Source organism: Protomyctophum parallelum (genome assembly GCF_964188405.1).
Source record: "Protomyctophum parallelum genome assembly, chromosome: 5".
NCBI classification, from domain to species: domain Eukaryota; kingdom Metazoa; phylum Chordata; class Actinopteri; order Myctophiformes; family Myctophidae; genus Protomyctophum; species Protomyctophum parallelum.
The window spans coordinates 5163374-5186263 of NC_139702.1; the positions used below are offsets into that span (position 1 = coordinate 5163374).

General features: G+C 44.0%; 1 protein-coding gene across 1 annotated transcript in view; it reads left to right on the forward strand.

Moving 5' to 3' along the window:
• Nucleotides 1-18657, forward strand: part of LOC310858963 (STE20-like serine/threonine-protein kinase) — a 68968-nt gene extending 50311 nt beyond the window's left edge. Inside the window, exons 12-18 of the mRNA XM_083765283.1 lie at nt 2911-3090; nt 8149-8278; nt 13837-13961; nt 14847-15038; nt 16196-16321; nt 16438-16551; nt 18232-18657. Coding sequence (XP_083621409.1) covers nt 2911-3090; nt 8149-8278; nt 13837-13961; nt 14847-15038; nt 16196-16321; nt 16438-16551; nt 18232-18378 — 1014 coding nt within the window. The 3' untranslated portion in view covers nt 18379-18657. The remainder of the gene's footprint in view (nt 1-2910; nt 3091-8148; nt 8279-13836; nt 13962-14846; nt 15039-16195; nt 16322-16437; nt 16552-18231) is intronic.
• The last annotated feature ends 4233 nt before the right edge of the window (nt 18658-22890 follow it).

A 22890-nucleotide genomic window follows, 5' to 3' on the forward strand; every position in this document is an offset into this window, starting at 1 on the left:
TACTTATTATTTAATTTATTGGAGTGTTTCCAACAACATTTCTGTGTTATTAGTTTTTTGTACCATGGCACGAAGTGACGTGCTGTGAGCTTGTTGTACATCTGCCATTTTTGAATAGCCAACGCTAAAATCTCGAAAGGACACTCTCCTGGTTTTAATGGGTTAAAAGTTTCGTGACATTAATTCATTTTTTTTTTTTTTTTTATCTTCATTTAGGTTTTATGACCTCAATTACACCCAAAAAACCTGAACTTTGAACATTCTGTGGCCTGGAGTTTTCTCTGGGGGTTGGAAGCCTTTTGAGCTGCAATTAAAACAGTGACATCTGCTGGCAAATCCCATTGACGTATATGGGATTTGCTGGCTCTTACGTCACAAACAGCACGAAAAGAAGAGCAGTTGTTTGAGCCAGAAAAACCCAGACCACAGAAAATCTACTGAATGTTAAAAGTTCAGGGTTTTTTGGGGTGCAATTGAGCTCAGAATTCTTTTTTTTTAATGTCACAATCCCTTTAATATGTAATTGGTCGCGGACCCTCCATCTGAAAATATGTTCCGCTACGGACCCCCCCCCCCCCCATAGAAGATTTGTGTTTTTTCCAAATAGATCTTCTACTTATTAACATACTGTAAGGCTGTAATGGAGGTCGAGCACAAGGAAGGGCGAAGGAGACATTTGAGTGTTGGAATTTGCCTCTAGGGTATTGTTTTTCCCACACTATTATATATAAGCTCTGCTCACATCAGAACAAATGGGATTTAGGTTGGAAATCCCTTTTAACTCGCAGGCGCGTCGCGTGGATTAAAATGTTGACTCGGCCAATTAGCATCGCGAGCGGGCGGGGTGGACGCAACTCCGGCCCGGTAGGTGAAAACGGGTTATGCCGGCTTGCTAACGGGGGAGCATTTAAAAGGCTTGCTGTGGTTGGTGTGATTTTGGACACAGAAATGTGCATGCCCAGGGGTGAGCCAGGGGTGAGCCAGGGGTGAGCCAATGTCACTCCGAGGTGAGAGTGGAAAGTCTGGTGACGCGAGGTTACTGCCAATGGACGCTATCTTTGGTTGTTTTTCTTGTTGTTTCAGCACTGTGTGTGTGTGTGTGTGCACTCTGCACTCTGACATCTGTGATTGTAGAATGTGTAGTTATGCCCGAAAACTTCCAACACATCACCTCCTGCATTCGTGTTGTTTTTCTCCTCCACTGAAGAATTGCTCTTCAGTGCTGGTAATGGTGAATTAATTACACTCTTGAGTGTGTACAAATGGAACCAAATGGACCCGTTACACATACACACTCAGAGTTACAGACCCAGTAAAAGGTCCCATTTGGTTCCTAACTATAATCATTTAGGCAGGGCACCCCCTGGAATGACCTTTTGTTGAGTTTCTTTGACTCCCACCAGTCAATGCCAGCCTAAGTAAGCCCTGGCATGGCCCTCTGCTACGTGCCTCCTCACCTCAATGCCAGCCTAATTAAGCCCTGGCATGGCCCTCTGCTACGTGCCTCCTCACCTCAATGCCAGCCTAAGTAAGCCCTGGCATGGCCCTCTGCTACGTGCCTCCTCACCTCTCAGCTTCCATAAGCCCCCCTGAGCCCCCCTGTGGCTCTCACATCGGTGTGCCCCCCCCCCCGTGACCGAGTTCTGCCCTGCAGTGAAATGTAAATCTCAGCGTCAGTCAAAGTTAAGAGTTTTACCGTAAGGCTGTTTTTGCCAAAGAAAAGCTGTTGCACTCTGGAATGTAAACACACGCAAGTCATTCCCTTTCCATTGTGTGTCGATACAGAGAGACGCGCGTGCACGCACGCACGCACGCACTCGTCTCGCACACACACACTTTCACTATAGGAGTTGGTTAGGAGTCACATTTTGTACCATATCGTCGCTGTTCTAACTATTCTAACCTTTTGCGTGTTTTTTACTTTATTTTTGTAAATAAACGCGAGACGTTTTGAGCTTGTAGATGTGCTGCTTTTGCCATTTGTTATATCCAAATTCCAGTCTGTGATAACAGGGCCTTTATATTCTATATATTTTCATTATAACCTATATATATATATATTCCATTAACCAGTTGGCACATCATTTAAATCATGTCACAATTCCATCACGTTTCAATTCGAAACACAATCGACATTTTGTGAAAGACACTTTCTTTCTCTCCACTTTCTGGTTACACCCATGATGTCCCAGGTCACTGCTGACACCTGCTGGCTGGCTTAGGAAGGGTGTTGGTTCTCAATGTGGGGTGAAATCTGTTAATAATAATTATAGCATCACAATCTCAATCAATTTAACCATAATATTTGATACTTTTGGCTATTTAAAAATAGCAGATATACAAGCTCAAAACACAGCGCAGAGCGCTTTTCAAAGCTTGTAGATCTGCTACTTTTGATGCTTTTGTGTGACGCTGTAGTATGATCAAATAGGCCGGGGACAGCCCACGATATAAAAGGCTGCTCCTCCTCCTCATATCTCAGAGTAAGAAGCATAGTACACCCAGGAGGTGATATTAAACACTGCTTCTCTCCTCCTCAGAGTAAGAAGCACCAGAATGACCAGGAGGTGATATTAAACACTGCTTCTCTCCTCCTCCTCAGAGTAAGAAGCACCAGTATGACCAGGAGGTGATATTAAACACTGCTTCTCTCCTCCTCCTCAGAGTAAGAAGCGCCAGTATGACCAGGAGGTGATATTAAACACTGCTTCTCTCCTCCTCCTCAGAGTAAGAAGCGCCAGTATGACCAGGAGGTGATATTAAACACTGCTTCTCTCCTCCTCCTCAGAGTAAGAAGCATAGTACACCCAGGAGGTGATATTAAACACTGCTTCTCTCCTCCTCCTCAGAGTAAGAAGCATAGTACACCCAGGAGGTGATATTAAACACTGCTTCTCTCCTCCTCCTCAGAGTAAGAAGCGCCAGTATGACCAGGAGGTGGAGAACCTGGAGCGGCAGCAGAAACAGACCATCGAGCGTCTGGAGCAGGAGCACACCAACCGGCTGAGGGACGAGGCCAAGCGCATCAAGGCCGAGCAGGACAAGGAGCTCTCCAAGTACCAGAACATGCTCAAGAACCGCAAGAAGGAGGTAAGGCCTCACAACCCCACTGTCACACTGGGAAAGCATAGTCCGGTGTCATTTTATGTTTGAGCTATATCTTAGCCACTTTTAACCATTGTTTTATACTTTGGCTATTCAAAAATATTCACAAAAGATGTGTCTTATATTAAAAGCGAACATTTTAAAGTCAAATATTTGCTTCTGGGGGGGGGGGGGGGGGGGGGTACCTGAAACTACATATTTTGAGATGGGGTGGGGGGGGGAGGTAGCAGCCAATTACATAATTGTGCAACATGAAAACATCTGTCAGGCGGTCGTTAAAAGTTGATTTCTCCCTCTGTCATTTCCTCGTATTTCTAAGACATTTTGAAGGTTTTGCTTCTGAAATGATCCATTATTTATATGGAGAAATCCCCTCATTTAACATGCATCTCAATGGGTGAGAAGGACAGCAGTCTCTTCGCTGCTAACGCGCCTATTGGACGGGTTGGGGAGGGACTTAGCGTAGGGCTAATTTGGTTCTGCTGTGAATCTCTTGATGTAAAGTTAGGAATGACAATGAAGAGGAGCTTGAACTTTAATCACCGTCTTATAAAAATCCACTTGAACCCGGCACGCCTATTCTGGTGGGAACGTTTGCCCAAAATAGCCTGATCTACAAGCCCACTGTGAGCTTGTAGATCGGCTATTCTTGGTGAAGAGATTTGGTGCAGACGGAAAAGGCAATCCAAGTACAGTTGTAACTCGGGTGGGTTTTTTACTAAGGATGGAGGGTTTTACTTTACTTAGTTCATTAAAAGAACAGGGAGTGGTATTTCAAAAGCACTGCACATCCCGTGTTGGAAATGAACCTCTTGCCTTGACAATCTTATCATAATATGCCATGTTCTGCAGACTGTGAATTATACACAGTGGAATGAATGCATATTCCCTAAACGGCATTGTTTTTCCTGTAAAGTTCCTATTCATGATAACTCATCTTGATGCTCTAGCGCGCGGCACGCACGCACGCACGCACGCGTGTATTTGGGTGTCAACAGCAGTGTAACTGTGTAGGAGGATATAATGCATTGTGATCCACAGGGAGTGGCCAACATTATGGTACAGTCGGTTCAGTCGTCTTCCTGTGTCGTGTGCAACGCCCCCGTACAGGATGTAAGTGAAGTGTGTGTGTGTGTGTGTGTGTGTGTGTGTGCGTGTACTGCTCTGCTGTCTCTCTCAGTGCACAGCGCCTTGGCCTCAGTAGCTGTGGGGTAGACATGCAGTCGTGCGTGCGTGCGTGCAATGCTGTATGCATCATAGACAGTCACAGTAGGAGTAGGTCATGTAGTCGTGCATGCTGTATGTATGCATCGCAGCAGACATGCAGTCGTGCATGCTGTATGTATGCATCGCAGCAGACATGCAGTCGTACATGCTGTATGTATGCATCGCAGCAGACATGCAGTCGTGCATGCTGTATGTATGCATCACAGCAGACATGCAGTCGTACATGCTGTATGTATGCATCACAGCAGACATGCAGTCGTACATGCTGTATATATGCATCACAGCAGACATGCAGTCGTACATGCTGTATGTATGCATCACAGCAGACATGCAGTCGTACATGCTGTATATATGCATCACAGCAGACATGCAGTCGTACATGCTGTATGTATGCATCACAGCAGACATGCAGTCGTACATGCTGTATGTATGCATCACAGCAGACATGCAGTCGTACATGCTGTATGTATGCATCACAGCAGACATGCAGTCGTACATGCTGTATGTATGCATCACAGCAGACATGCAGTCGTACATGCTGTATATATGCATCACAGCAGACATGCAGTCGTGCATGCTGTATGTATGCATCACAGCAGACATGCAGTCGTACATGCTGTATATATGCATCACAGCAGACATGCAGTCGTACATGCTGTATGTATGCATCACAGCAGACATGCAGTCGTACATGCTGTATGTATGCATCACAGCAGACATGCAGTCGTACATGCTGTATGTATGCATCACAGCAGACATGCAGTCGTACATGCTGTATGTATGCATCACAGCAGACATGCAGTCGTACATGCTGTATGTATGCATCACAGCAGACATGCAGTCGTACATGCTGTATGTATGCATCACAGCAGACATGCAGTCGTACATGCTGTATGTATGCATCACAGCAGACATGCAGTCGTACATGCTGTATGTATGCATCACAGCAGACATGCAGTCGTACATGCTGTATGTATGCATCACAGCAGACATGCAGTCGTACATGCTGTATGTATGCATCACAGCAGACATGCAGTCGTACATGCTGTATGTATGCATCGCAGTAGACATGTAGTCGTGCATGCTGTATATATGCATCGCAGTAGACATGCAGTCGTACATGCTGTATGTATGCATCGCAGCAGACATGCAGTCGTACATGCTGTATGTATGCATCGCAGCAGACATGCAGTCGTACATGCTGTATATATGCATCGCAGTAGACATGCAGTCGTACATGCTGTATATATGCATCACAGTAGACATGCAGTCGTACATGCTGTATATATGCATCACAGCAGACATGCAGTCGTACATGCTGTATGTATGCATCGCAGTAGACATGCAGTCGTACATGCTGTATATATGCATCACAGCAGACATGCAGTCGTACATGCTGTATATATGCATCACAGCAGACATGCAGTCGTACATGCTGTATATATGCATCACAGCAGACATGCAGTCGTGTATGCGTCACAGTGATGGCTGCAAGTCTGGTGATGATGAGCTTCTAGCAATCATCATGTCCAAAATCAATAACTGGGCGGAAAACGATGACTGATGGTGGTTAATGTCAATAATAAGATGGTGGTTATGGACAATGGTTATTGTTGTTATGGATTTCTGTCCCCCACCGTTATATCAATGATATCTGACAGCAGACTATTAGCGGACACGCTGGTGAAACGGGGAATGAATGGCATCTTGCTAGCTCTGACTAACGATATACTCTCTGCCCTAGTCTAGTGCCGCAAGTGTCTGCCTGCGCAGCATTTCTGCCATTTCTTTTACATTTCTTTAACCCATTCTGACCTGAGATCAGATTCATACGAGGTTTCCACTGGACACACATTGGTCTGATTGACCCATTCTGACCTGAGATCAGATTCTAAAAAATGTCGTTCTTCGATTTTTCAAAAATAGCAGACCTACAAGCTCGTAGCGCGCCACTCGGTGGCGCGCTATGCGCTTGTAGATCTGCTATTTTTCAATAGCTAAAGCACCACATGATGCTGACACCAAAATGGGTGCCCGGTCAGAATGGGTTAAAGCATAAAAATATGAAATATGTCAGTAATCTATAGATAAAAAGAGAGGATCCGGGCAAGTAAAAAAATGAGGAATGCCTTTATTAAATTAAATTAAATTAAATTAATTTAATATTTAAATTAAATATTAAATGTAATAAAGGCGTTCCTCATTTTCAACGTTGAGTGCCCGGATCCTCTTTTTTTATCCATGTCTCGATCCCGTTGTTTGATCCGTGTGAGCACCGTTTTATCAGCGTCACGTTTTGCTATCTCCGTTGAGCACCTGGTCAGTTCCTCTTTTTCTCTATGTTTCTCTTTGTACTGTATATTTAAGTTATTTGTCATATCTGCCACTGTGTTCCAATGTTCAATGCCAAAAACAATTATTTGTGTGACAATGGTCAAATGTGTGCTTGTTGTGTGTACTATGTGACAGCCCTTACTTCCTCCTGTGTGTCCAAGGAAGCTCTTAGAAGGAAGTGAAGTGGTCACGTGACTGGGCTGCGCCATGACACTTTCATGGACACTGTCATGGGAGCCAAACTCACACCGGTAGTGCAATGAATACATGGCAGTGAATGGAGCCGGCTGGACCAGCTCATAACAAACATTATACATGAACGATTGCGAGCTTTGTCATATAATTGGTTCAGGAATATGAAAGAAGACATAAGTGATATCACACGTTTTTTCCGAGTGGTTGTTTTTCGACTTAATAACTATTTCTTTTTATTGAGGTATTTATAGAAGAGCACATAGTAAGTTTTTCTGCCTGGGCTGCTCTCTGCTCTTTGAAAAAAATAAATCACATTAAGTAGTATGCACATCAAAAAATAAGACAGCCTAAAATAACGTGTTATATATATTATTTTATTTTCCAGAAGCGATCACTTTACAAAAGGTCTCAGTCATTCATAAATAATGTTTGTTCATGAGCTGGTCACTGAGCTCTCATTGGCTCCAGTGCATTCTGCCGAACTTCCGGGTGTAGTTTGGCTCCCGTGAAAGTGTCCATGAAAGTGTCATGGCGCAGCCCAGTCACGTGACCACTTCACTTCCTTCTAAGAGCTTCCTTGCTGTGTGTGAGACACACTGAGTGGTTCCTCAGTAGGTAGTGTTCTCACGTTGACTCTTTGAGACACACTGAGCGGTTCCTCAGTAGGTAGTGTTCTCACGCTGACTCTTTGAGACACACTGAGTGGTTCCTCAGTAGGTAGTGTTCCTCAGTAGGTAGTGTTCTCACTGAGCGGTTCCTCAGTAGGTAGTGTTCTCACGTTGACTCTTTGAGACACACTGAGCGGTTCCTCAGTAGGTAGTGTTCTCACGCTGACTCTGTGAGACACACTGAGTGGTTCCTCAGTAGGTAGTGTTCTCACATTGACTCTGTGAGACACACTGAGCGGTTCCTCAGTAGGTAGTGACTCTGTGAGACACACTGAGCGGTTCCTCAGTAGGTTCCTCAGTAGGTTCCTCAGTAGGTTCCTCAGTAGGTTCCTCAGTAGGTAGTGTTCTCACGTTGACTCTGTGAGACACACTGAGCGGTTCCTCAGTAGGTTCCTCAGTAGGTTCCTCAGTAGGTTCCTCAGTAGGTTCCTCAGTAGGTAGTGTTCTCACGTTGACTCTGTGAGACACACTGAGTGGTTCCTCAGTAGGTAGTGTTCTCACGTTGACTCTGTGAGACACACTGAGCGGTTCCTCAGTAGGTAGTGACTCTTTGTCCTCAGTAGGTAGTGTTCCTCAGTAGGTAAGTGTTCTCACGTTGACTCTTTGTCCTCCTCAACAGGAGCAGGAGTTTCTCCAGAAGCAGCAGCAGGAGCTGGACAGCGCTCTGAAGAAGATCATCCAGCAGCACAAACACGAGCTGGCCACCATCGAGAGGGACTGTCTGAACCACAAGCAGCAGCTCCTCAGAGGTAGGGACTGTCTGAACCACAAGCAGCAGCTCCTCAGAGGTAGGGGGTTAGGGTTACCACAAGCAGCAGCTCCTCAGAGGTAGGGGGTTAGGGTTACCACAAGCAGCAGCTCCTCAGAGGTAGGGGGTTAGGGTTACCACAAGCAGCAGCTCCTCAGAGGTAGGGGGTTAGGGTTACCACAAGCAGCAGCTCCTCAGAGGTAGGGGGTTAGGGTTACCACAAGCAGCAGCTCCTCAGAGGTAGGGGGTTAGGGGTTACCACAAGCAGCAGCTCCTCAGAGGTAGGGGGTTAGGGGTTACCACAAGCAGCAGCTCCTCAGAGGTAGGGGGTTAGGGGTTACCACAAGCAGCAGCTCCTCAGAGGTAGGGGGTTAGGGGTTACCACAAGCAGCAGCTCCTCAGAGGTAGGGGGTTAGGGGTTACCACAAGCAGCAGCTCCTCAGAGGTAGGGGGTTAGGGGTTACCACAAGCAGCAGCTCCTCAGAGGTAGGGACTGTCTGAACCACAAGCAGCAGCTCCTCAGAGGTAGGGACTGTCTGAACCACAAGCAGCAGCTCCTCAGAGGTAGGGACTGTCTGAACCACAAGCAGCAGCTCCTCAGAGGTAGGGACTGTCTGAACCACAAGCAGCAGCTCCTCAGAGGTAGGGGGGCGAGGGAGGGACTGTCTGAACCACAAGCAGCAGCTCCTCAGAGGTAGGGACTGTCTGAACCACAAGCAGCAGCTCCTCAGAGGTAGGGGGGCGAGGGAGGGACTGTCTGAACCACAAGCAGCAGCTCCTCAGAGGTAGGGACTGTCTGAACCACAAGCAGCAGCTCCTCAGAGGTAGGGACTGTCTGAACCACAAGCAGCAGCTCCTCAGAGGTAGGGGGCGAGGGGGGGACTGTCTGAACCACAAGCAGCAGCTCCTCAGAGGTAGGGGGCGAGGGGACCTTGAGGGACTGTCTGAACCACAAGCAGCAGCTCCTCAGAGGTAGGGGGCGATGGGTCCTTGAGGGGGGCTCCTCAGAGGTAGGGGGCGAGGGGTTCCCAGAATCACAGTGTTATTGTCACAACAGAGGTTTGCAGGTGTAAAGCGGTGGGAGAAATTCTTCAATATCTTTGTAGTATTCCATGAAAAGTGAGAGGATGGAGATGATGGAATGCGAGCAATGCAGGGAAAGAGATGTGCTGAGGTGATAAAGTCCCCCTGCCCACCACCGCGGAGGTTGTTGGATCGAATCCGGCTTTGTCGGGCGTCTAACACGAACACAATTGGCCCGTGTTCGGGGGACGGAAGCCAGGCGAGGAGAGTGAGAGTTGAGAGTACATTTAATACACTTTATTGAAAAAAATAAAGTGTAAAAAGGTGGAGAACCAACGTGTAATCCAGTATGTAACGTTGAACAGCAGAGCTCTAGCACTGCCTGGGCCTTTGATCCCAGTCTGATATGTCTGGAGCTGCACAAACAGCCCCTCCATCCACACGGCTGGGCCGGTAAGCTCCCTGTAAAGCACTTTGAGCAGAATGCAGACACCGGCCTCATCTCATCAGAGGTGCTTTGGCATAGGCACGACCAGCATACTGTACTGTACAGTACTGTACAGTACTGTACTCAGAGATGGGCAGTATTTGAAATACATGTATTTGAAATACGTATTTGAAATACTTTTTTGTATTTTGTAATTTGTATTTCGCTGGGATGGAAGAAATGAGATGTATTTTGTATTTAGATACATTTTTTGACCCAGTATTTGTATTTTGTATCAAAATACATTTTCAATGTATTTTGCCCATCAGAGATGGGCAGTATTTGAAATACATTTTTTGTATTTTGTAATTTGTATTTCGCTGGGATGGAAGATGTATTTTGTATTTTGTATTTAGATACATTTTTGACCCAGTATTTGTATTTTGTATCAAAATACATTTTCAATGTATTTTGCCCATCTCTGACTGTACTCCCTTCCAGTGGTGGGGGAGCCAATGGCTCTCAAGCTTTTTTTAATTTCCCCAGTTTTATATGCCAATAGGCCAGTGGTTCCCAAAATGGGGTCCGGGGACCACCAGGGGTCCCTGAGGGAGTTCCAGGGGGGACCCCAACTAAATGATAGTTTGGAACCAAATGGACCCTTATGGGTATTTGTACACTCTCAGAGTTAAATTAACATTAATTTTACTTTAATAGAAATTGGGGTCAAACTGGGGGTCCTTGAAATTAAAATGGTTGAGAGTCACTGCTAGAGCCGTACAAATCCTCTCTTATGGGGGTCCCTGAATCACTGCTAGAGCCGTACAAATCCTCTCTTATGGGGGTCCCTGAATCACTGCTAGAGCCGTACAAATCCTCTCTTATGGGGGTCCCTGGCGTATATTTTCTAATGGGGGTCCGCGGGATAATGAGTGTCAATTTGGGGGTCCTTGACATGAAAAGGTTTGGGAACGACTGCAATAGGTCCACAGATTTATCTTTCATTTTATTCTCTGGGACCCCCCAATCTACACTGTAAAATCTCTTGAGGGTATATAAATGGAAGCATGTGGTCCAGTCCATAACTCTCTGAGTTAGAGACACCGTTAAGGGGCCATTAGGTTCTTTAAATATCAATAATTTAGCTGGTGGCCCCGTGGATTTATTTGTTTTATTTAACCCCTTTCTATCTTTCCATTTTACTCTCTCAGAGTTACTGAACCTTAACGTAAGGGTCCATTAAATTAGCCCATTCTGACCTGAGATCAGATTCATACGAGGTTTCCACTGGACACACACTGGTCTGATGAACCCATTCTGACCTGAGATCAGATTCTAAAAATTTCAGTCGCTCTTCGATTCGATTCGATTTTTCAAAAGCTAAAGCATAACATGATACCAACACCAAAATGGGTGCCCGGTCAGAATGGGTTAAAAAAAATGCCGATCTACAAGCTCACAACACACTGTAATCTTTGATCTACAAGCTCACAACACACTGTAATCTTTGATCTACAAGCTCACAACACACTGTAATCTTTTACCATGAAGTGTAAAGCCGGCTTCAGTGCCTCCGTGCCCAGACTGAGAAACATCCGATTTGAAGCGCATTTCAAAACCACCTAGGAATGTGTTTCTACTGTGAGTCTGAAATGCAAAAACATTCAGACTTGATGAAAACCAATCTAAACACAGGCCAGAAATCAGATTGTGGTCTCCTGGTCTGAACATAGTCCTAGTGTTGTCGCATACAGAACACATCAGATTAAATCAGATTGTGGTCTCCTGGTCTGAACATAGTCCTAGTGGTCTCCTGGTCTGAACATAGTCCTAGTGGTGTCGCATACAGAACACAGATTAAATCAGATTGTGGTCTCCTGGTCTGAACATAGTCCTAGTGGTGTCGCATACAGAACACATCAGATTAAATCAGATTGTGGTCTCCTGGTCTGAACATAGTCCTAGTGGTGTCGCATACAGAACACAGCAGATTAAATCAGATTGTGGTCTCCTGGTCTGAACATAGTCCTAGTGGTGTCGCATACAGAACACATCAGATTAAATCAGATTAAGGTCTCCTGGTCTGAACATAGTCCTAGTGGTGTCGCATACAGAACACATCAGATTAAATCAGATTGTGGTCTCCTGGTCTGAACATAGTCCTAGTGGTGTCGCATACAGAACACATCAGATTAAATCAGATTGTGGTCTCCTGGTCTGAACATAGTCCTAGTGGCGTCGCATACAGAACACATCAGATTAAATCAGATTGTGGTCTCCTGGTCTGAACATAGTCCTAGTGGTCTCCTGGTCTGAACATAGTCCTAGTGGTGTCGCATACAGAACACATCAGATTAAATCAGATTGTGGTCTCCTGGTCTGAACATAGTCCTAGTGTTGTCGCATACAGAACACATCAGATTAAATCAGATTGTGGTCTCCTGGTCTGAACATAGTCCTAGTGGTCTCCTGGTCTGAACATAGTCCTAGTGGTGTCGCATACAGAACACATCAGATTAAATCAGATTGTGGTCTCCTGGTCTGAACATAGTCCTAGTGGTCTCCTGGTCTGAACATAGTCCTAGTGGTGTCGCATACAGAACACAGATTAAATCAGATTGTGGTCTCCTGGTCTGAACATAGTCCTAGTGGTGTCGCATACAGAACACAGCAGATTAAATCAGATTGTGGTCTCCTGGTCTGAACATAGTCCTAGTGGTGTCGCATACAGAACACATCAGATTAAATCAGATTAAGGTCTCCTGGTCTGAACATAGTCCTAGTGGTGTCGCATACAGAACACATCAGATTAAATCAGATTGTGGTCTCCTGGTCTGAACATAGTCCTAGTGGTGTCGCATACAGAACACATCAGATTAAATCAGATTGTGGTCTCCTGGTCTGAACATAGTCCTAGTGGCGTCGCATACAGAACACATCAGATTAAATCAGATTGTGGTCTCCTGGTCTGAACATAGTCCTAGTGGTCTCCTGGTCTGAACATAGTCCTAGTGGTGTCGCATACAGAACACATCAGATTAAATCAGATTGTGGTCTCCTGGTCTGAACATAGTCCTAGTGTTGTCGCATACAGAACACATCAGATTAAATCAGAGTGTGGTCTCCTGGTCTGAACATAGTCCTAGTGGTCTCCTGGTCTGAACATAGTCCTAGTGGTGTCGCATACAGAACACATCAGATTAAATCAGATTGTGGTCTCCTGGTCTGAACATAGTCCTAGTGGTGTCGCATACAGAACACATCAGATTAAATCAGATTGTGGTCTCCTGGTCTGAACATAGTCCTAGTGGTGTCGCATACAGAACACATCAGATTAAATCAGATTGTGGTCTCCTGGTCTGAACATAGTCCTAGTGTTGTCGCATACAGAACACATCAGATTAAATCAGATTGTGGTCTCCTGGTCTGAACATAGTCCTAGTGGTGTCGCATACAGAACACATCAGATTAAATCAGATTGTGGTCTCCTGGTCTGAACATAGTCCTAGTGGTCTCCTGGTCTGAACATAGTCCTAGTGGTGTCGCATACAGAACACATCAGATTAAATCAGATTGTGGTCTCCTGGTGTGAACATAGTCCTAGTGGTCTCCTGGTCTGAACATAGTCCTAGTGGTCTCCTGGTCTGAACATAGTCCTAGTGGTCTCCTGGTCTGAACATAGTCCTAGTGGTCTCCTGGTCTGAACATAGTCCTAGTGGTCTCCTGGTCTGAACATAGTCCTAGTGGTCTCCTGGTCTGAACATAGTCCTAGTGGTCTCCTGGTCTGAACATAGTCCTAGTGGTGTCGCGTACAGAACACATCAGATTAAATCAGATTGTGGTCTCCTGGTCTGAACATAGTCCTAGTGGTGTCGCATACAGAACACATCTTCCATCCGTCCATCTTCAACCGCTTATCCGTACTAGTCTTTGACACACTGTATATCGTCACTGTCGTGCTGAAACCTCTTATGTCCAAATGTTAACTTGAACGGCGCTTGTGAGCAGTCATAGTGACTGCACCTTGTGTTGTGTTGTGTTGTAACGTGCTGTCCCGTCTGTGTTCAGCAAACTGACCTTGTGTTGTGTCTGTGGCTGTCTGTGTTCAGCGCGAGAGGCGGCCATGTGGGAGCTGGAAGAGCGCCACCTGCAGGAGAAGCACCAGCTGTTCAAGCAGCAGCTCAAAGACCAGTACTTTATGCAGAGACACCAGCTGCTGAAGAGACACGAGAAGGTGCGTCATAGTTTATATTATAACATTTATAATATAAATGATGTTATATTTCTGTGGGACTCAAGATTGTAAAGAATGTATGAATGAATGAAAAGCTTTATTTCGAACATGTTAACCCATTCTGAACGGGCACCCATTTTGGTGTCGGCATCATGTTATGCTTTAGCTATTGAAAAATAGCAGATCTACAAGCTCATATCGCGCCACCGAGTGGCGCGATACGAGCTTGTAGGTCTGCTATTTTTTGAAAAATCGAAGAACGACTGACATTTTTAGAATCTGATCTCAGGTCAGAATGGGTTAATCAGACCAGTGTGTGTCCAGTGGGAACCTCGTATGAATCTGATCTCAGGTCAGAATGGGTTTTAAAATTAGACAAAACAAAAACAAAAAACAAGCCTCCCTGGCCACAAAGCATTATAATATATTTTCCACGTTGGAAACGGAGTAGGAAGAAGTATAAAACGTATACAACCCTTTATTCCTTATATTTAAACGTATACAACCCTTTATTCCTTATATTTCAGCATCATCTCTTGACGTCCATAAATACATTCAGTCAACTGAAACATTTCCCCGTATTATTATTTTGTCTTCGTAATGTCATGCTAAAATAGTGATCCCATTACCTGATCTACAAGTGAGACGTGGCCAAAGCATTTCCTGGGGGGGTCCCCACCCCAGCCAGAAAAACATTAACCCTGTGGTGTTCTCTGTGTGTGTGTGTGTGTGTGTGTGTGTGTGTGTGTGTGTGTGTGTGTGTGTGTGTGTGTGTGTGTGTGTGTGTGTGTGTGTGTGTGTGTGTGTGTGTGTGTGTGTGTGTGTGTGTGTGTGTGTGTGTGTGTGTGTGTGTGTGTGTGTGTGTGTGTGTGTGTGTGTGTGCAGGAGATGGAGCAGATGCAGCGCTACAACCACCGTCTCATGGAGGAGATGAAGAACAAGCAGACCCAGGAGAGAGCCAGGCTGCCCAAGATCCAACGCAGCGAGGCCAAGACACGCATGGCCATGTTCAAGAAGAGCCTCCGCATCACCGCCGCCATCCTCAGCCCCGAGCAGGAGAGAGACAAGATCAAACAGGTGAGAGAGAGAGAGAGAGAGAGACACAAGATCAAACAGGTGAGAGAGAGAGAGAGAGAGGGGGGGGAGAGAGAGAGAGAGAGAGAGACACAAGATCAAACAGGTGAGAGAGAGAGAGAGAGAGGGGGGGGAGAGAGAGAGAGAGAGAGAGAGACACAAGATCAAACAGGTGAGAGAGAGAGAGGGGGGGAGAGAGAGAGAGAGAGAGACACAAGATCAAACAGGTACCAGGGGTTCCCAACCTTTCTATAATCAAAGTCAAAGTCATACGATTTGTCACACACGTTACAGCAGTGAAATCATTTGATTAGTAGATTTGACCCTCAATCCAACCCTTTGATGCTGAGTGCCAAGCAGGGAGGCACTGGGTCCCATTTTTACAGTCTTTGGTCTGACCCGGCCGGGGATCGAACCCCCGACCTCCCAGTCTCAGGGCGGACACTCTAAACCACAAGGCCACTGTCTGGTAATGATCACGGCATGGCGGGGAGCGAGGGGGGGGGCATCATCGTACCAAAACCTAACCCGGTCAGTCAGACAGTTGACTGGCCTAAGTAGCCTACCCACTGCTATATTATTATATCACAATATAATGTTATATCATTGACCTAAAAAGGCTATCAACTATATCTACTAGACAATCAACAAGGATAGTATGATTAAAAAAAAAAAAAGTTAGGCCTTTTTCAGAAATGACTTTGGACATAAACTTTCGTTAAACATGCGGAGTGCGTAATTTACCTGGTATTACATCATCTTCTAATACTATAAAATGAAATAATAATCCCGTACCGTGTGGTGTTTTATTTCATTAGCACGTTTCATAGGCTACAGGTTGTTGTTGGGTAAAGGTAAAGGTTTCGACACTGACATCACTGCTATGCTACGCAACACAGAAGTAACACACGACTCGAAGCGGTTTATAAACCACAGTCGGTGACGAATCCTTGGTATTTTCATTCGACCGGGCTGAGTCAACGTTTCACCGCTGTTCTGGCGACGGTCGGGAAAACATGGGAATGGTTGGAAACCTCTGCTCTAAATCAGTGGTTCTCAAACGTTTTCGTGCCATGGACCCCCCAAACGTATTTGGCTGTCCCCAGAATGGGGCCAGGACGGACAGCGTTCATGTGGTTAACAGTTTGCTGTGTGGTCAGTTCGCAGCCCAGGAGGAGAAGAGACAGAAGAACGAGAGGCTCCACCAGCAGCAGAAACATGAGAACCAGATGAGAGACCTGCAGTTGCAGTGTGACGCCAACGTCAGAGAGCTGCAGCAGCTACAGGTACACACCGCGCGGACAGTCACACTCTCACACTCACACACACACACACACACACACACACACACACACACACACAGTCCAGTAGTGATTATACCAACATACTGCATGTGTTTCAGAACGAGAAGTGCCACCTGCTGATCGAACACGAGACTCAGAAGCTGAAGGAACTGGACGAGGAGCACAGTGCGGAGCTGAAGGAGTGGAGAGAGAAGCTCCGGCCCAGGAAGAAGGTACAGTACACCACCAACCTGGCAACCACACATTATTTAACCTGTTATTTAACCAGGAAGAAGGCACAGTACACCACCAACCTGGCAACCACACATTATTTAACCACGCTAGTACTACATCACTGTTATTTAACCTGTTATTTAACCAGGAAGAAGGCACAGTACACCACCAACCTGGCAACCACACATTATTTAACCATGCTAGTACTACATCACTGTTATTTAACCTGTTATTTAACCAGGAAGAAGGCACAGTACACCACCAACCTGGCAACCACACATTATTTACCCACGCTAGTACTACATCACTGTTATTTAACCTGTTATTTAACCAGGAAGAAGGCACAGTACACCACCAACCTGGCAACCACACATTATTTAACCACGCTAGTACTACATCACTGTTATTTAACCAGGAAGAAGGCACAGTACACCACCAACCTGGCAACCACACATTATTTAACCATGCTAGTACTACATCACTGTTATTTAACCTGTTATTTAACCAGGAAGAAGGTACAGTACACCACCAACCTGGCAACCACACATTATTTAACCACGCTAGTACTACATCACTGTTATTTAACCTGTTATTTAACCAGGAAGAAGGCACAGTACACCACCAACCTGGCAACCACACATTATTTAACCACGCTAGTACTACATCACTGTTATTTAACCTGTTATTTAACCAGGAAGAAGGCACAGTACACCACCAACCTGGCAACCACACATTATTTAACCACGCTAGTACTACATCACTGTTATTTAACCAGGAAGAAGGCACAGTACACCACCAACCTGGCAACCACACATTATTTAACCACGCTAGTACTACATCACTGTTACTTAACCAGGAAGAAGGCACAGTACACCACCAACCTGGCAACCACACATTATTTAACCACGCTAGTACTACATCACTGTTATTTAACCAGGAAGAAGGCACAGTACACCACCAACCTGGCAACCACACATTATTTAACCACGCTAGTACTACATCACTGTTACTTAACCAGGAAGAAGGCACAGTACACCACCAACCACATATTATTTAACCACACTTGTACTAACATCACTGTTATTTAACCACACTAGTACTAACATCACTGTTATTTAACCACACTAGTACTAACATCACTGTTATTTAACCAGGAAGAAGGTACACCAGAAAGAGTACAAGCTAACTACATTCAGTGGGGAGCTAAAGCCAGCAGCACTAGTCAAATGAACATGTGTTACCAATAAACAAACAATAAAGTCACACAATGTAAAATACCAGAGTTTGGGATATAACTGAACTACTAAACAACACCTAGGACCTAAAATAATAATGTACTCACTTTGTTTCATGAGCGCACAGAGTGAAAGGGATGTCTGACTGCCTGGCCATGTGTGTGTCAAACATTCTGCCTGTAGGCAAATACCATATCAGGCCACTAGGTGTCGCTGATGGCCTTTCTGACAAGTAGCTTTCCCCTCTTCTGTTATGTTTGCACAAACATCACATTGATATTCTCAGTTGTGTAACTCTCTCTTTCACCGGCTCTAGAGTCAACACGTTAAGACAAAAAACAAAACCATAAGAAGCACCATCACAATCCATGAAAGAAAGCATTGATTTAAAAAAATTGTTTGTGAATGTTTTATTTTTATTTTATTTCTCTCCATTCTCTCCAGGCCTTGGAGGAGGAGTTTGCCAGGAAGCTGCAGGAGCAGGAGGTCTTCTTTAAGATGACCGGAGAGTCCGAGTGCCTTAACCCTTCCAGCCAGAGCCGCATCTCCAAGTTCTACCCCATTCCCAGCGTCCACTCCACAGGCTTTTAAAGGCCCGACTCATGCTTGGCTGCGGGGCCGGCATAGTCTCCCTTAACCTCACACACACTGATGAGTCTGGGGGAAATCTAAGTTGGATTTATGGGCTTGAGCAGCGAAGCAAACCAGCGGTAACAACAATCCTATCGCCCACTGCTTTGGAAAAACAATCCCCATACCATCCCATTATGAAGGACTGCCCTGAACTTTTTTTGTTTTCCGTGACGCTGATATCTTCTGACATTTATAAACTGTTCCTACGTAGTTTTAGCCCTGAATTTAGATTTCACCAGAAGTAGGCAGAGATCTCTTTGTCTCTCTGTCTGGAAATCAAGAGACAATATGTCCTGCTGGAGACAATGTCCCGCTCTGTAGCATGTTGTGAAGATAGCCGAGGTTGTAGAACGGCTATTTTTCGGTGCGTGACTGCAGCACGCAACCAAATATAAATCAGACACAACGTACCGTTCCTTTACACACAGTATATTTTCATACATTCGGACGAAGGTGAAATCGCACACACACACACACACACACACACGCAGTCGTTCTGCCGACCGTGGAACATGGAGGTTTATTGGAGACGGAAGCCTCGGCCCGCGCTGCCTTCAGTCCACCGGTGACACCGGGAGAATGGAAGAGGATTGTTGTCTCTTGAAAAGTCCAGTGTTTTAACCCGGTTCTGTGTCTCAGGTAGAGGACGATGGGCCTCGTTCTCTTCATGCCATGCGTTGGGGAACAAAATGACCCCTCCTTTCACTTTGTTTTATCTTTTCTCCTCTTTGTTTTGTTTCCTCAGTGATTCTTAGCGTAAGCCCGTGAAATGAAGGCTGTAACGATGGCCAAGTGAAGGATTTAATATTCAGTATTTTGGTACCATGGCCGTTTGCCTCAAAACCACTAAAGTGAAGTGATTTTCTTTTTATTCCCAATTGATTTTATTTCGTTGATTTGATGAAGAATCTAGTGCCTGTAGCTTTTGACGTTATTACGCTTCTAAATCTCAGCACTTAAGATTTTTCTTTTCATACTTTTTTTTTGGTGTGCTGCTCAATATTTCTCAGATTAGAGATTTGCACTAGAAGAACGGCTAGCATTTTTATAACGTTCCGATCTGGTTCTGTTTGATATCTATGGTAAATAACCCTATCAGTTCCTATTGCTTTGAAGCAGTAAAACAACACGTTATACCGTGTTCAACACTTGTATGATGAAGTAGGGCTTTAAATTCCCGGAAATAATTTTAACTAGTTGAAATGTGGAGATAAAAGTTCTCTGCCCGACAACAGAGATACATAGTGATGTCACAGGGAGATATCGGCACTTGCCGGAATGCCTCTCTCAGCCAATCCCAACGCGAGGTTGGAACTAACTGTGGTCTAATTGGAAATGGAATGTTCTTATGGTGGATGAAGAGCACATTTTGTAATAACTCCATGATGATGATACAATATATTTTGTATGAAATCGTACATATCTCTCTATATTAGTATACATTTTAGTTTACAATGCATTTCGGGTTGAAACCAGTCTTATGCATGGCCGTCAATGCAAATTGACTTTTCTTTTCTCTCTCTCTCTCTCTCTCTCTCTCTCTCTCTCTCTCTCTCTTCAGGGTTTCTTCAGCATGCCTGAAGCTAGGTCTGGGTGATATGACTTCAAATCAAAAGCACAATTATTCTCAAACTCTTGCCTCAATTACAATTAGAACGGCGTTTGTTTTTTAATAGTGAAAATAGCCGAGACCACATCGTGAGCTTGTGTACATCTGCTATTTTCACCTTTGTACAAACTACAAATGCAGTACAGAGTTAAGTGCTCAATTGATTTAGTCGATTATAAAACATAATCTATTTGAAAAGTCGTCGTGTTGATTCGTTGAGATACAAGTAATACGATATTACATATGAAGAAAAAGAAACTCTTCAAATAACCTACATGAGCAACATTAAAGGCCTATTCATAGTCTGGATTTTCGGTGGTGAGGTGACCACCGCTCTGGTGGTGAGCTGACCACCGGAGCTGAAATAACGTTGAGCGGTGGTGAGTAAAAACAGAGAGAAGGGCTGGCGCGGTGGCGGTGGTTTGCTCTTCACCGCGGCTCGTGACGTCATGTTGTAGTTCGGTGGTCACCTAACCACCGAAAATCCAGACTATGTATGAGCCTTAAGTCAGTAATTGGTTCTAATCTAAATGTAAATGTTTTTTCCCGATACCTCTAAGCACAGCTGTGTGATTCAGTTGCCTTGTTTTGCTGTGCAACGAGCTCAGCTCAGCGGGGGGGGAATGGTGGCAGACGTTTTGGTCCTCGGGGCGTGTTGTAATGTAGATAACGGTGTTGACATTCAGAGACGACCAAGGTATCACTACTGTTCAAAATGACAAGAAGGATAAGGTCACTGTGGTGTCATTTATTAATGCCAGACTGTGTCATGGCGTTGTGTTTAGCTTAGCTTAGCTTAGTATGGATCTGTAGAAGTCTAGTTAGACCTGTTATGTTGGTCTGTTTGTCGCAGGGTCACACCACCAGCCTATAGACAGAGCACAGCAGTGGGCCAACTGTAAACTCTCTCATTAATTTTTCCCATAAAGATTTACAAAAACATACAATTTACAATTTACAATTTAGGCATTTAGCAGACGCTCTTAATCCAGAGCGACTTACATTTAAGCAAGAACAAAAGCATGGGAATACATCACATAAAAGTATTTATCATGAAACATGCGTAAGCTAAGAAAGTAACAGTGGAATATCTATATAATTAAACTATACATACACTATACATATAAACTATACATATTTACTACTATGCTATACATATGTACTATGGCGTGCATATTTATATCAATTATGCTAAGCCTAGAATCCAGCCATCCAGGATCCTGGTGAATCATGACCATAAAACCTTTGATTCTGTGGAGAAAAAAATTAAATACATTTTGATCATTTAATTATGATACATTATACATTTTTTTCACAGAATCAATTCTAGGCTTAAAATATTCTTTTGTGAATCTCTATTGGAGAAAAATGAATGGCCGATTTTTCAGTGGAGTCCAGAAAACCACCCCCACACTGCTATGCTCTATAGCCTACCTCTATACGGCTCTTTTCCACTATGAACTAGGGTTCCATATGGGTTCACTTTTAGTCCTTATAGTTTTAAATAACCATCTGTTGTTTGGGGCAAAAGCCCTCGTATCTACTGTACGGTACACACCTTTACTGTATGCTCATAGTCTCTCTTACAGTATTCAGTATTGTCATTGTATTTGTTTGATGATACAAAACAGGATTCCAGTGTCAAGACACCTGTAGTCAACATATAGATGACTGCATGTGTGAACTTTACAGTAAATACAGAAAATACCAACATTGTAGTTACATGTGTTTTGTGCAGCAGTAGCAATGTGTGACTTTGACTTTGCTTCTTTTTATTTCATGTTGTTTTGTTTTCCTTCTTCCAATGCCTCTTCATAAGGTATGTTGCTACCAGGTTTTATTATGCGTCGGGACCTGCATGGCTTTTGATTTTCTTTTTACCGTTTATTGAAATTATTATACAATTTTAATAGCTGATAGCCTTAAAGAAACATATCAATATACTGTGTACACTTTTGTAGGGTTTTTTTTGTTGATCGAGCTCTAGGAGGTTCTGCGCCAATTTGCCAAGTGAGTTACATTCACTGATTTATATTATCTAAAAGTATTTCTTCATGTTTCATTATTTTATTAAGACGTTTATGTTCTGTTTTTATTCAGACTCTTAAGCTCGACTAAATTCAAACCATTAGCAAAAAGTAAATCTGTGTGAGTTAGTTGTGGTCTATTGAAAATAGTGGATCTACACACAGATCAGCTATGTTTGCTATTCATGAATAAAATGAACGTGTAAAAGGCTTAAGTGGTTAAAACTAAAAGATTCATATTTGTTGTCGCGGCTATAAACATGAAATTCCAACAAAATGGACCTGACTGGTTTAGGCCATCGTGCCCTTTGATTGGTTTATTTGATCATCTCGTCGCCTCTGATTGGGCTATTGAAATTCATGTCTCAAAGCTATTTAATGATTGGTCAGTTTAGTTATGTACAAAGATAACGTGAACTGTGTGCTGTGCGCCTTTCCTCACATGAAAATTCTGACGGTAACTATTTATATAAAAACTGATACTGTACTACAATATCTGCAGTAGTTTATTCACTATTCAATACTTAAATTCCACGTTCAACAGTATATATATCTGCTTATAATCAGTAGGCTACTTGTCTTGTTCAGTTTGGACGACTTCCAAAATCAATTTGTGATTAAATTCTTGAATGTTTATTGGAGAAATAGGAGAACTTCCATACTGGAATCGTTATGCATCGTTTTAAAAGAAAAGTTGGTCGTTTAGAATGCCTGTATACTGTAGATTTGAATTGAATTGTAAATAAACAATTATCTTTGATATGCGTATGATGCTTTGTCTTTTCCCTTGTCTGTATTTATAAACCGAGGAAGAAATAAAAAATATGAACAACA